At 41.0% G+C, this 15,468-nt stretch overlaps 1 protein-coding gene and 1 long non-coding RNA gene across 16 annotated transcripts in view; one reads left to right on the top strand and one right to left on the bottom strand.

The window, feature by feature from the left end:
- STRBP (spermatid perinuclear RNA binding protein) overlaps window positions 1-15,468 on the bottom strand; it is a 72,388-nt gene that overhangs the window by 45,627 nt on the left and 11,293 nt on the right. For 13 of the 15 annotated variants that reach the window (XM_030507248.1, XM_030507247.1, XM_030507246.1 and 10 more), the window contains exon 2: window positions 2,265-2,440. In XM_030507248.1, the coding sequence (XP_030363108.1) occupies window positions 2,265-2,267 (3 nt within the window). In that variant the 5' untranslated portion in view covers window positions 2,268-2,440. Of the gene's footprint in view, window positions 1-2,264; window positions 2,441-3,883; window positions 4,775-6,317; window positions 6,517-6,803; window positions 7,268-15,468 lie in introns of those variants that run through there. The other 2 variants (XM_030507238.1, XM_030507239.1) reach the window with 2 other exon arrangements.
- Window positions 1-15,468, top strand: part of LOC115617110 — a 47,203-nt gene that overhangs the window by 27,235 nt on the left and 4,500 nt on the right. The window lies entirely within an intron of this gene.

Consider the following 15,468-nt stretch of genomic DNA (forward strand, 5'->3'; position numbering starts at 1 on the left):
CCTGGAATCCTTGCAGGAATTCAGGTGTTCCTGAATTTCAGCAATCTTTGTTGGCTTATGTCAACCTTCAGCAGCTGCATAGCTCAGAGCAAAGAGAAAAGCCACGTTCCTTATCCCAAAAGGTAGCTTATTTCAAGGTAGGGAAATTCAGCAATTCAGACTTTAGGTAAATGCTGACAGGGTAAAGCATGTGGAAAGGGCAGACAGGGAGAACATGGACAAGATTCCCATTTTGTAAAAGGCATTGATACTCCCCAAATAGAACTTTGCATATTCTGGAAGTGCTGAGTGCAGCCACGTCTCCCCTCTTTATGCCAGAGACAATGGCAGCACGCCTTAGAACAGGGCAATGAAATAGCCATTCCCTTATGGTTTTGCTACTGCTGCAGATGAAGTCATAGGCAATACGTATTGCTGAGAGAGGCTTGGCAAACTGCACAGAGATTTACAGAGGCATGAATGAAGATGAGGATAGAGAGAAACTGGTAAGAAAAGACTGAAATGATTTCTTACAAAAAAAATTTAATCAAAATAATAGGAAAAAAATCAGAGTGTCAATTAAAAGAGTCTGCAGTGAAACTTGGAGTCCTGAGTGATAACGCTGAGGAAGGTAAACCTAAGTGGTTGGTTAGCTTGCGCTGGGAGGCTTATGGTTTGCTACACAGTATCTAGATGAGGCTTTTTTGATCTAAGCAGTGACCCAGACCAGCTGTGATCACAGCACAGACCTCTGGCAAGAGCAGCTCTAACTCTTGTTCTTTATAGACACACAAACCACTGCTGAAAGCTTCCCAGAATCTGGAATAATGAACCAAAAACCTCTCTTCCTCCTACACATTAAATACCTCGGTCAGGTTTCGTTTTCACCCCTGCTTTATGGGTTTGTAACAGTATGCACTCTTAATACAAAAAGCGCCTTTCAAGGATGTCAAAGGCCTCTGGGTTGAATCCTTGTTAAGGAACTGGTCAGGATTTCCTGGCTTATTGCATTTACTGGGTCCTTTCCATTGAAGGGCAGCGTGACATCAGTCACTTCCTAACTTTAGTGCTCCTACCCAGATGGACAATTTGGGTAGTAAAAGAAACTCATCAGTTGGGGTCTGGTTTTATCCCCAGAACTTTCATAGGTTGGAAAATGCTTCCAGGAGGTCCCTCTTGTGGCTTATCTGCAACATGGATACAGAAAGAAGCTGCAGTTCAGCAGTGAAAACTGACAAGCTGGATTCATTAACTTACCCCCACCATCTCTTATCTCATGAAATACCAATTAGGAAAAACAGTAAAACAGGAACAAATTAGTAACTCCTACATTAGAAGTCTTTTGTTTCCTTTTCTAATAAAGAGGGACTGAAAAGATCAATTCTTCATTACATTTTAGGCCAAATAAATATAATAGCAAAAATGGGACACTATTTGAAATACAATATATTGACAACCCTGCTTTGATAAGTGCTCTTCCACCCTTTGTGCATGTCACAGGTAAAAGTCTTGTCTTAGATAAACACAGCCTATCAGCAGTCATCAGCTACACAAATGTTAGAGAACTGTATTTAAAATTGCATTTATTCTCATTTCCATTCTCTCAGTAATAACCTTAGAGGACTTAAAAATATATAAATATGCTTAAACTGCTCTCCACGGGTATTTTTCAGGAACTGGGTGGGTTTATTGCCTTTTTGTGAACACATCTTCAGAATCTTACCATCACAATACTTCATACTTGCACAGCTTTATGAATTCAACATCTCAGGCATCCCCAATGTGCAACCAATCCCAGGCAGATAAGAAATGACTCTTCACTTAAACAATATACACCAAGTGTATTTAATTACACACACTTCACCTACACTATTAAAGTGTGCATAGAACCATATTCAGTCACACAAATCTGAGTAATCAACACTTGCCTTTGTGAGGAAGAGGTGGAAGGGGAATATCAGGATTTGGTTATGCAATCTGCAAGTTCAAGGTCACTCGCGCTGTTCACTGCAGCTTGCTAATGCCAGTTTTATTAGAAAACCTTATGAGCATCCCCTTCGTTTATATTTAATAATTCATGTAATGCAGGCTCACAAGACAACTCTCTGGTTTTAAGAGGCTGACAGTGTATCCAACCTCCTTTGCTTTGCGCAAAGCATGCACTACCATCCCTAGTTTAGTGCAAGGTCAGAAAATCCCCTTACTCTGGTTTCATCACGCCCCATGCAAGACTGTCAGCAGAGAATATTCTTAATGCCACCCTGTGAAAGATGACAGATACCTACCATGGTTTGTTAGTGTTTCAGCTCTCTCTCCCTCCCTTTCTCCTTTTCCCTCCTCCTTGGTGTCTTGGCTAAGCACTGTTTTGCCTGACAGAACCTCTTCATAAGCCTCTCAGTCCCTTGACAGCTCAAGAGTTCATACAGCCAAGATGCTCTGGGAGTCACTTTCTGCAATTCACCTGCAAAAAGAGAGAAACAACTTGAAACCAGAAGAAATAGCATGTTAATTCCAGTAAGTGTGCATTGCAGCACTTGGAGTCAAACGCTGATTAAAGCAAGCAGCTTCAAGATGGGGAGGCAGCCACTGATCCATTTATTCCTGAACAAGCAGATGTCACTGTGGAAAGCAACTTTTTGTGATGTGCCCACACGTATGTAACGGCTTTCCCATGCCAGTTAGAGCTTATCTCAGTGTGGTTTGTCAGCCACCTGGCAATCCAAGCTTCTGATATGAGGAAGACAGGAAATCAAACATCTCAAATACACTCCCTGTGAAACCAGCTCAAGAAGTCTCTATTTTTACGTCGCATGCACATAAAAAAAATCAAACACACTGTATTTCATTATCTAAAAGAAATTATCTGTTGAAGTCTCCCGTGCAGCCCTTGATCTTGAATGTGTGAGATGCTGATATTAGAAAAACTAAGAGCCGGTGGCAGTAGCTGTAAGTGGTTATTTAGAGAGATAAGCACATTGTAACAAACTGAAGACATGACTTGTGAGAATGCTCAGCTGAAATCATCCACACCGCCTTTCCTGCCCTTGCACTGCTTTTCACAGCACACAGGAGCAGCCCTCTTGTACTAAACTAGGAAACAAACACCAGCACTGGCAGCATAAGGAACTGCAAATAAATGCTCTGTAAGACAAGAGAAGAGCAGAATAACAGCAGGTAATGTGACAGAGAGGAAAGCATAAGCTCATTGCATAGCAAGACAATCTAGTCCTTGCAGAAAATTCCTGTTTTCTTTTCACTGCACATATTGTTGCATCAGCTTTTCAGCAACGTTTTGAAGCAATTGGAAACCCAGTCAGTAAATTTCTGCAGACTGACACACACACTCACATGTTTTCCTTTTCTCCTTTATGTCGATCCTCCTTCTCTAGCAATATGTTGCTTATTGTCTGTCAGAGAATCCTGACATTGTTAGAGATTAAAAGCATGTTTGGTAACAGCAGAGGGATAGGCAAGCTGACTTGAAAGCTGAGTAGATGCTTAAACCTCAGGGGTGTGACAGGGAATAATTAAAATGTTGCATCCCAAAGAGATTTGAACATTCCAAGGGAAAGGGAACAACGAATCCTGCTTCATTATTTTCCTAGTTAAGAAATGAAGCGGGTTTACAAGACCAAGAGCTTTGGCAGCAAGTGCCTAATAGTTGTTTGTATCTCACACCACATTTAGGATGTAGAATTGAGTAAAACAAAAAGCAGCCAGACAAGAACATTGTGCAGGACCCTGTCTGCTCTAGCAGCTACAGACTGCCAAGGAAGAAATCCCAAGGGAGTTAAATGCAGTCATACTAAAAATACTTGGGAAAAGCAAGCTAATGAAAACCCTGAAGGACCTCGCTTCTGATCACAAAGGCTATACCCTATACCAAGGCATATTAACACACTACCAAATTGCTTCCCAAAAGAGATCAAGAAGGGGATGGTCTCTCATAGGACCAGATTCTTCTCTTAAGAGATCTTGAAAGCCAAGCAGAGGCAGCTGGGATGAAAAATAAGCAAAGATTACTGCTTTGGCACTATTTATTCTATGAGCTAGTCATAATCTCTTCCACACTGAATAGCCTTTCACCATCTCCAGAAGCAACCAGACTTTTTATGAGGTCTTTTTGGTTTGCTTTTCTATAATAATAATAATATGCTTTTGAGTCAGCAGATGGCAAGCTAGAGAGACTTCTATAAGACATGTTTCTAGATCATCTATTTCAAATTAGTTCTCTCTTCAAACTAAATTCCAGCTCTCTTCACATACTCTTCTTCCCTGAGACTCCTACATTTCACATTTTCAGTTTGCTGTCTTCTCTGGTAACTGTAACTTGGCAATTCCAGGCAGAGAGAAGGGCACTGGAATGTGTTGCTGACTTCAGCATATGCCCAGTACAATGTCTCTAGACTCTAAACAACACTCCAGCCTGGCCTCCCTCTGAAGACTACTGCAAGCTGTTGCTTATCAGCTTGTACAGTGTATTGAAAGCAGATGGACAAAGATCGCTGGCTGAGCACTTTCTGGTGCTGCAGTCAGTTGCTGAGCAGCCTGTCTCAGGGCATTTCTGCAAACTACCCCACAGGCTCTGGAAACAGACGTACCTCAGGGTGCAGTTCATTGCTGAGTGCTCTTCAGTGTTCTTTGAAAGTTTGAAACAGACTGAAAATAAATGTTTCACAGCTATGATGGGGCTTAATCTACTGGACAGACGAAGCAAAACCACCAACACCTCTAAGTACTCTGCCTTAAGTGGGTAGTAACCATCTTGTTCTCAGGACAGGCTCAACTTTCAGTGACAAATAAAAGTTGTTGAAGGTATTCAGGAGTTTGATTCTACCTGCCTGTTTCTCAGCAGCGAATGGTGGAGGACAGGGCATATCCAGCTGAATTATGAAACGATCTTTGTAATAAAGCTCAGACAGCTGGAAAGAAAAAATCCTGAAAGTTGAGTTGAAGCTTATTTATGATGCCTTTCAAGTCATTAACATCCTAAGAATATCTCACACAAATGTGTACAGGAGTGAAAACCAAATATAGTTCAGACTTTGAGAGAAATTTTTCAACAAAAGCACTAAACAGGAGGGAGTTTACTGTAAAAGTGTAGACACAATATACAGAACAAAGTACATTTGACAGCATGCAGAATTAAATTAGGGAAAACTAAAATCAAATCTGCTCAACCATATGGACTAAGGCAGCAGAACATAGCTCAGCACCAAACACATCAGAAAGCATTATGTGAAGTGAGCAGCAATTCCATAAATCCAACAGTATCATTTTACTACCAGGCTACAGCAGGGTATTTGTCCTTGCATCCTCAGGGAGGTAACAGCTGATGCCTGGACTAAAAAGCACAGTATTAAAACGCATGGTTGTCTTACCCTGGGGCTGCCACCTGTACTTGCAAGAAAATTCCTAGGAAAAGCTCCTAGTGCTACCACAACCTGGGTGACCTTCAGAAAGTCACTCTACCCCTGCATCCTGTGAACCTAAAGTGGAAAACAAGAGTGAATACTTGCTGCCCCTAAACCACGTCACAGAGGAGCTGAGGAGAGTCTGCAGTGGGGCTTAAAGTCACTGGGATTTGACATATTAGAAATGTTATTAAAACACCATGACAGTCTAGCAGTGTTTCCATTAAACATCCCATCCTTCACACAAGTTTATGCTTTGGCACAAGACAAACAATGAAAAGAATTTCAGATGAGGCCTTTGTAGCAGGATATATTCCTGCAACTGGCGATTGTGTTCCCAAGAGACAGACATTTAAACAGCCAGAAGTAATGAATATGCTTCAGTACCTTTGAGTGCTTGTGAAAAGTGAAAAAGCAGGAGAAACAGGTACTTGCACTCCCCGGGGACTGAAATGTAACATCAGAACTAGGGAGCTTCTAGAAAGGAGAGACAAACTTTGGCACCCTGATATCCCCTCACAGCATAGTGCTATGTGGCATGGAAGCAAGAAGAGGAAACCAGGGTCACTGGACTCCAGTCCTCCAAACCCTCGCTTCAGTGAGCTGCTCTTTAGACACATGGCCAGGCCAAGTAGAACACCATGAAAATTAGTTTTAAATACTACATCAAGAAGGCACATGCCAACAATATTCAGCTGAAGCATTAAAAACACTCTCCACCCTCCTAATCTACCCGTATACCAGTATCTGCCCATGAGAACTACAGTTTACAGTGTACACCGCCCTAAGAGCACTCAAAGTTTATGTTAACAGAGCAGCAAGGACAACTAAGGTTGCTAGTAACAAACCTGTATTTAACACAGCCAGAGGTATATCAGACACAGTAATAGAAAAGAACTGTAATTTACATCCCTTTTTTCTTACCTTTACCAAGGCAGACTGAGAGGTTTGCAACTTTAAACTGGAAGCTTATTTTAACTTCTGCTTTGCATTCAGGTAATTTTTCGTCACACCGTCCAAAGTGCTGCTGAAAATATGTTGTTTTTTCTGCAGTATAATTTTATTGCTGGCCTTCTGCCAAGAGTCTTTCTGGCAGCATCTCCCACAGTTGGAAACTGTGTATCTGGGTCAGAAAAGACAAGCCGCTTTTCAGAACAGCTCAATACATTTGGCAGAGATGCTGATATTGTAATTGAACTCTTTCAGCAACTCTTTTTATGATGTACCCAGACACCAAACAAAACAAGATCTGCAGTGTTGATTAATGTCAAAATAACTGACAGAGAAGCATCAAAATAGTTTTCCCTCATGTTAAAAGTATCAACAAACTGAGGGGAACAGATAAGAAATCCAATTCATGAGGATTCAGTGAGAAGCACAGGGCAGAGAAATCTGCAGAGTATGACTGACCCTCCACTTGTGCAGGTATTATTTTAAATCCAGGCTCTCTGTACACTGCACAGAGCTGGTTTCTTCATTCTTCTCCACCGTAAGAAGAGAAATCCTTGGCACTCATCACCATATAAGCATTCTGTAAAGAAGTGCAATTGTAACACTGGGATACATATTTAATGAGACTCAGCCTGCTTCCAACAACATGCTCAGCATTCAATTTCACCTGGAGACTGTATATTCATAGGAGTTTTATTATTTTCCAAGTAATGCAATTCCTGGCAAAATTGCATGTGGGTTAGCATTTAGAAGACTGGAATTTTCCAGCCAAATGAATAATTACGAAGCAACACTACAGTTAAAAGCTGGGAAGGTGCTTCCTCTGGCAAATCCCTACACTTCATACAACAAATACTTGAGTGTAGCTCTACTCCTGCCTGTTCAGTTCTCACAACATTTTGAGAAAAGGCTCCTGTGCTCAGAAACCAATTTGGAGCAGCCTCTGTCAAGCAGCCCCAACACACAGCTTTAGCAAGAGCCAAAGACAAGGCAGGCGCATACTTGATAAACAGATCTGAAATCATGGCACCTGCGATCACCAGAAGAGAAGATCAAAGTCATCTTCCATGGTCCGCAGCTCTGGCAGTGCTCACAGCGCAAGGGAGGCAGCTGCCCACTTGTCAGCGTGGAGGAAGCTACTGAAAGAGCTCCTGGAGAGATTTCAGCTGTGCCAAGGACAGGCATGGAGAGAGAACCTGCCGACCCTGGGTCCAAAGATGCCACAAAGTACTTGCAAAGAACACATGGATTCTCCTCCAGATTGTAAAGCAAGGAATAAAAAAGCAGCCAAAATAAATCACACAGGTAAAGTAGTTAAAGAAGTTGAAGAAATAAAGCCAAACAATCAGGTAATCTAGATTAATGCATGAAGGTAACAGGAAACAGAGATGTGCAGAGCATAGCTCATATTTTTAGCTCCTGGAAAGAGGGTGAAGAAAAGATGGTCTAAGGGGAAATCATCACTAGCCTAACAGGAAGGTTAAAAATGGAACACGGAGGCACAGTGTGAGCATATATACAACCACTTGAAAAAGAAAATGCTGTATCTTATATAGAACCACACTATCCAATTTCAGAAAGAAATATACATTAGTAGAAATAACCACAGATAGCAAATTATCATGTGTAACAAAAAAAGTTTTGAAGGAATATAAATCCTCCTCCTTTATGATTGAAGCTACTCTTCACTAGTGAGGACAGGAAGATACATGACCAAATTCACCAAGTGCTCTTCAGAGCAGCACACCAGTTGCAGTCCTCAAGGTATTTTTTACATACATCTCCTCCAGATTTTTATGTGGCCTCCTGTCCCCCGACACCTGCACACCACCCAGCACACCAGCCTCAGCTAGTGCTAGAGGTTATCTAATGAAATCCTGGCATGGGTGATGGGTGTCAAGATGCAAGACTGAGTAGAGAAAGAGCAAGCACAAAAAAAGCATTTAAAAACTGGCTGCTGACACTTAAATAACAAATTGTCACATGAACATTAATAGTTTAATGTATTTCCTGCTCAACCAGTCAGAAACATCCAAAACTGAATTGCCTGTAAAACCGAGCACTACAGAAACCAAAGCTGTTAAAGGGAGCACTTCTTGGCAGGTGTCTTAAAAATTAAATAAGGTTGAAGAAAAATAATCACAGATTAGATAATGCATAAATAATTAATAGCAAAGTATTCATTTGGGACAAGGCAGAAACCACCAGTGGATTCTCTGTCCGTGAAATGTTAAACTGACTTCTGTCGTCCTAATATAGGCATTCCTGCTCTTCTGGCTAAACTGGACAATGCAAACCTACTGGTACTTCACAGCACACACCCATTTGTGAAGCAGCCATAATCTGACATCCACACTCAAGATCATCTGGAGTTCCTAACAGACTATATTAATTTACAGTTGAAGAATTAACTAAATTAATAAAAAGGATTATGTTACACTGAAATGACACCACCTGCAATGTCATTTGTCCAGAGACACAGCTGGTTTAAGCAAAATTCTGGATCTATGACTCAAAGTACATCACATTCTCTGAAAGAACCACATAGAGCAGTTCAGTGCCATGCGGAGCTTCCCACCACCCAAGCCCTGTCCTGCGCTCACATCCCAACACTAAAGCTTTATAACCTTCCAGCTCCTAGATACTTTCTATGTCATTTGCGTCCACTTCCTTATCCAAGGCTTGCTTTGCTCCAGAACCGTAGTGGGAAACGGCCACAATGTTAAAGGGATTAAGAACAGGGATGTTCCTTCCCCAGCACCCTTCCTCTTAACTGAAATAGCTGCAGTGCCCCAGTTTCTTCCCTGCTATGATTCATATCCCATAGACTGCAGGTTGACCTGAGCTGCAGCCTACCAACTACCTACATTTGACACACACAACCAGGATGTGGAACAGGCCAGCAAGATGTCACTCCTCGATCAAGAAGAATCCATCTTCTACAGAACTGTAAGGCCAAAGGCATACACATGGAAAAGGCTGAAAATCATGGCATTCCCTCACTATGGTGGCAATAAATAAGAGAGAGACTGGACAACAACTGACCTACAGTAAAAGTAGATCTGCTTGTATTGGTGGTTTGCATTTTTCATCAATTCCATGAGGCAACAGCAAAATACCATTGCTCTACTAGTTGTTCTCTGTTCTGCATCCCAAGCTAAATCGTATCTTGGTAGTTAGTAAGACGAAAGAGAAAAGCAATGTGGATCCTAAACTTCTGTGCTGTAAATAAAATGAGTAATTTTTTCTTACAAGTAATACAATGTGAATATTATAATTGAGACTCATGTTTTTCTATTGTTTACATCAAGTTTCAATTTCAAAGTATTAAGAAGCTTTTAAGAACAAATGCTGTCCTTCCACTAACGTTTCAGCAATCCTTAATGGTGAAATTTAAGCAACATTTTCTCTCCTCTAGTTTCTTCCCATGTCAATATGTAAAGAAGCTGGCATTTTCAATATTGCAAATCCACACTGGCTACTGTGCACATCTGCCTTCCAGCCAGTTTAAACATTCATAACTCTGTACTTAAATGCATTTTCTACTCTGCCACTCTTGCTGCTTCAGTGCCTTTTTGGGTTTTTTTTAATTAAAGGGAGATAATTTCAAAGGATTTGGAAGAGAAGAGCACGACACTCCGCAAGCACTGTGCAAAGAGCTCTTGTGCTCTCAGCCAGTACACCTCCTCCATCAGACTTTCACCATGTCTTAGTTCCACTATGACTACCGAACAAATCCACTTTAATTTTTACTGCCTAATTGGCTATTTCGTCAAAGAACATCTTGTCAAAGATTCTGGGTTACTTTAGGCTTCTTGAAGGTTTTTTCCTTGCCATCTCTCATCCATCCAACCCTGTTGTTTTCTGTTTGTTTCTCTCATTCTCCCAGATTATTATTTCCAGGGAAGTCTGAAACTCAGCGTCACAACATGTAATGCCACAGAAACATCTGAAACAAAACTTGTAACTATGATCTTAGGCTGTTTCAGAAACCAAAGCTTCCTCCTTTGAAACACACTTCCTTCACAACGGTACAGATCTGACCCGTACAGTCTCAGCAGCCCAGAGGAGCAGTGTCCTGGCTGCTGCCCACCCAGGTCCTCATTCCCACCTGCAGGGGCTCACCACAGCCCTCAGCTACAGCAAGACCAAACCTGCAGTTCAATGAATGAATTTCTCCCCCATGACTGACTTGAAACTGACCTTGTAAGTCATTCATGCATAAGAGAGGGGAAAGGGGGATTTTTAGTAGAATTGTTTCTAAAAAGCACATGTACCAAAAAGCAAGTATTCAACACCAATGAATCGGTGTTAGTAACAGAAGCATTTGGAGTGGGAAGAACGGAGGAAATACAGAAATACTATCTACCAGGCAGGAGCTACCAAATTTGGTTTCAAATATAGTGCAAGAACCCCTACAACAGAAAGCAAAGGGAATCTCTCTCTAGGGAACAGTATCCTGGCTGCCATCAATTTTCAGCCTCAGAACACAATTATTTACTTCACATGCACAATAACCCTACCAAAAGATTTGAATTAGTTTATCTAGGCATGAAAGCTAGCAACAATATCCTTATGAAAGTAAAACACACCACCACACCAATGTGTTAGATGGCAGAGAAAGAACTGTTGGTCTGGCATGAGTGATTTAAGTCCACTATTTATGTCTTGAACAAGATTTTGTAGTAGGAAGTCCTGGCTTGGCCAAGAGGGAGAATAAGAGCCACAAACACATTTAAAGATTTACAAAACTAATATTTAAAAATTCCCATTTCTCTGGAATACCAGAAGACTCTCAGAATATTTTAAATTGGCTTAATCCAGCATCTTCTTGCCTCAGCAGATCTATGCTGCAAACATGTGCTGTCAGATCTGCCAACTTCAGTTGCAGAACTCATCTATTATTCTTCTCTCCAGTTAGCACAGCAGAGCTGTGTAGAAGGATAAAAAAAGCTAACTCTAGCAGGGACCATCAGTGGCAGCAGTGCTGTTTGACGACCACAAGCTAGGTTGCAAAGTTAATTTCTCAGTGTTATATCTGTGTCTCATCCTTAGGAACTTCCTGAGACAAGTAATGAATTCCACAACCTTTTTCGTTTGCTTATTTTTAATATGATATTGAAATAGAAAAAGATTAGCAAAATTATATTTAGGTGTCTGTAGCACTATATTCTCCAATGCCTTTAGAGAACACAACTGTTTAAGTAATTGATCTTGAACTTGAGAAGTTACATTCAATCAGGGTTTTTTATCTTTTGAATTCTAAATAAAACTTGGTGGACACAAGAAACCAACAGCACAAATCTGCCAATCTCACCTGGGTGTCATTTTTAAGAACATGGACACCACTTTGCTGGTTTGGTCTCTTTTCTTTACATTTCATATAGGGCTCTGAATTAGTTTCATCTCTCTTCACAGATAACAATGTCATCTCTAGTGTGCCACTTCACTCGCAGCAGCATGAAAGATGCTTCTTCATCTGTTAATAGAAGGCTCTTCAGTCTTTGCCATTCAACACTGTTTTCTTTAGATAGGTAATGAACATTGTACCTTGTTCTCCCTGTCAGCATTAAGCAACACATCTCTGAACAGCAAAACACAAGGCTGTGATGAACATCAGTGTCTTGGAGCCCAGATGCTTGCCACAAGCACACAGCAAACTGCTCAACTCCAGTGTACAAGAGGGTGCATACCTGTTTTGGTCTGAGGGAAGCAAACAGACTATGCAATCAATAGCAGCATTCAAAGTGTTCTGAATTTTGCAGGGAGATCGATTTACAACAACAAAATTCCTTCTCCCCAAAGCTCCCTTCATACACTATAGTTGCTAAAAGTAACACTTGAAATTACTATCAGGGGAAAGACTAGAGAAAAACAATCTAAGTTAGTTTATTTTGGGCTGTTAACTGCATTTTGTGTCTAGCCACTTCAGCTCCCCTGATAACAGGAAACCTGCTGCTCCTAAAAGCAACATTGAAAAATAAAATAAATCCCATCAAAAGAAGGTGCACTTGGAAAGCCACAACCTGTCAGGGTAGGAGAGTGCACCGTTCACGAGGCAGAGGGCAGGATCAAAACCAGAATTAAAACCAGCTACTACGCAAACGGATGGTATTCTCCTAAACTGGGTAATAGGACATAAAACCTTTTATCCCTTGGTGAGAAGTTATAAGGAAACTAGATTAGAGTCTTGACGCTTTTATTGCCTGCTTAGGCCACGTATGTAAATCTGGGTCCATGTCACATCATCATTATTACAGGATATCACAGCAAGGAGAACAAGAACATTGACCTCTGGTCTTGTCAGCACAAAAAACCTGCGTGGTTTTCACAGTCTATACTTTTAGTGGTAAAAGATTGTCACATTATAATGCTGTCAATCCGGTTTATTCCACAGTTCAAACAAAATTCAACTCTAAAATGTGAAACTTTTGTGTTAATGAGGAAAAAAAAAAATCTTAAAGTACCAAGATGTGTTGCTTTGTGCACTGAAAGCACTTGCTTCTGCTGTTTTACAAGTTCTTCTGTTCTCTCTGCATGGCTCCTCTGCTGTGAGACAGAAGTCTCTGTATTGGGCTTCTCAGTGATATTTGCCAACTCCTACACTTGCTGCACCAGAGTGTTCAGAGGCCAGTCAGAACTAACTTGAAAAGTTAGTTCATCATTAATTAACTGCAGAAATACATTAAAGAAAACAACACCAAGGTGAAAGAACGTTCTTCCAAAGGCTTTTTGCTTGTTTTGAGAGGAACAAAAAGGAAGTAATTAAACCTGGCTAACACTTTTCACTTAGCATCTTGCTCTAAAGCATTCAGAACTCACACTTTGAAGGACCAGGGAATGTCAGAGCCACCACTGCAGAACTCTCAACACAAAAAAACCTGTCCCTGAAATTCAGTGGACAGATTCTACCAGAGAGTTTCATGCTTCACCAAGACAAAATCCAGAAGTTAAATTTAGAATGATGATTTCTGCAGGCACTCAGATGTTTCTGTTCTAAATTTTCTAGAAATTGCAAATTAGAACTTGGCAGACTTTAAACTGACCCAGCATGTGTCTTCTGTAATCCAAATCATATTCTGTCCTATTACTCTGCAAAACTGTTAGGAGAAAATATCATGCCTTTCAACACATGGTTTCAGACAAGTGACAGAGACATTCCATTTATCTCTGTGCTAAGAACAAAACTTAAGTAGTGTTTTTTCCCCTTGGAATACCGCCATGAAAATTAAAAGCTAATAGAGGAATCAGTTATCTCCATTGGAGAATAAGCACAGTTTGCTGAATACCACCACTTACATAACTATATTAATTCAAAGTGGTTGTGGTAATTTTTTTCCATTTACCATGGGGAGAATATATCACATTTCTAGACTCTCTGATCTCACTCTTAAATACTGCAGCTAGATACTCACCAATGCATGCAGGTGTCACCAAGCTGTTTTATGGAAGCAACTGGCAGTCCCTTCAAGTTCACTGGAATTGTCTCTGCAGCTACTCAAGAGATCAAGGGTTTTTGCAACACCATGAATTAACAAATTGAATGAACCAGCTCAGAGGTTACAGACCAAAGACATCTGGGAAACTACTTCTCTGTCTGCCAGTAAGCAGGCAGTACTACCCAACGTTCTACTGCTGACCTGCAGGAGATAGCAATCTTCAGGCTGGACTAAACAGCAGAGACTAAAAACATTACTCAGTCTCTTCCATTTTGATTGCAGTATCAAGCTCCAACGTGCTTTTATTAGCAAAAAGTTATCAGACCTTAGCGACATGACAAGAATTTCACAACACTTCATAAACATTAATTCTCCAATTGCTGTAATAAGTGTAAATGTTATGCTGTCTGCATTTAGAAGAGACCCTGTTGCCCAATAACTTAAGAGACTTGCCCAATGCCATAGTAAAGCAATGGTAGAACTTGGAAAAATAGTTAGTTTTTCATTTACTATACACAGTAAGCACGGAGCACGCTCTCTCCCCTCCTTTCCAGCTTTCCACCCTTTACTTGGGATTCTTTAATTTGAGCAGGCACTGCACTGCTGGCTGCTCTTGCTATTCAGTCTCTCCCTCACAGGACCTCACAGTAATCGTCCACAGGTCAGCTTGGCAAACTGTCATAGCAAATGCTTGACAACAATTACCTGTAGATTCATGAGATTTAAATTAGCAATTCAGTATCTGAATATGGTGTGATGAGACTCAGGAGTTTAATTCAGAATGTGTCCTACTTTCAGACATCAAATTTTTTTGAGCACTCCACTCTTTTGAAAGTCAAACTGACACGGACTCAGGAACCTTATGTGTCTTTTTCCAAAGAGGACAATGGAGTCCCTCTTTTGCTAGGCAGCAGGACACACAGAGTCTGTTCTCTGGAGGAACTGAAGCCAGAAAAATAAGAGCATTTCAGGACACTAGCACAGGACCTGAGCCATTCTGCAACATAAGGGGAAGCTTTGCAGCCCTACTCCTTGCCATCAAGCATCTTACTCTGGACACTAAATTCTAGCATATTTTTCGGTGTTGAATTAAAAATCAAAGGCAATTGCCTTTGCCACTTGGTGTTTCTAAAGCTCCTCACAGCATAGGAGCAAGCTACGGAGGGTAGGGGTGTTCATTCTTCTCTCTCTTAAAACAAAGAAAAATCAACCCATAAAACCCAGTCTTCACACTAGGTATTAGGCAGCTATCTAAACCACCCCAAAACAAACCAAGAGGATGGAGAGTCTGACAGCATCTCTTACAAATCAGAAAATGAATTGGCAACTTCTAGATGACCAGGAGTACACGTGTCATCACTTCCCCTGCCTGTACCCCAGTCACACACCTCAAACAGTATCTCTTCAATCTTCCTCACACTAAGCTCCAGCCGTCTAATTGCAGTTTATAATTTCTGTGAGTTCATTCAGGATGGCTACTTTGATCCGACATCAAGGAGACTATAGACTGTGTACTTCAATAGGACGATCCCTACAACAAGCCCAACTCTGCCTAAAGGTCACTTTTCATCCCTATTGATGGTACTTTTTCCTACTTCTAACCCCATCTTCTCTTAGCAAACACACACTGCTTCCCTTGGGCTTCATGCATTCTGGATATTTAGATGTCCAGGCAAGCAATTTTG

Source organism: Strigops habroptila, chromosome 15 (assembly GCF_004027225.2).
Source record: "Strigops habroptila isolate Jane chromosome 15, bStrHab1.2.pri, whole genome shotgun sequence".
NCBI lineage: Eukaryota > Metazoa > Chordata > Aves > Psittaciformes > Psittacidae > Strigops > Strigops habroptila.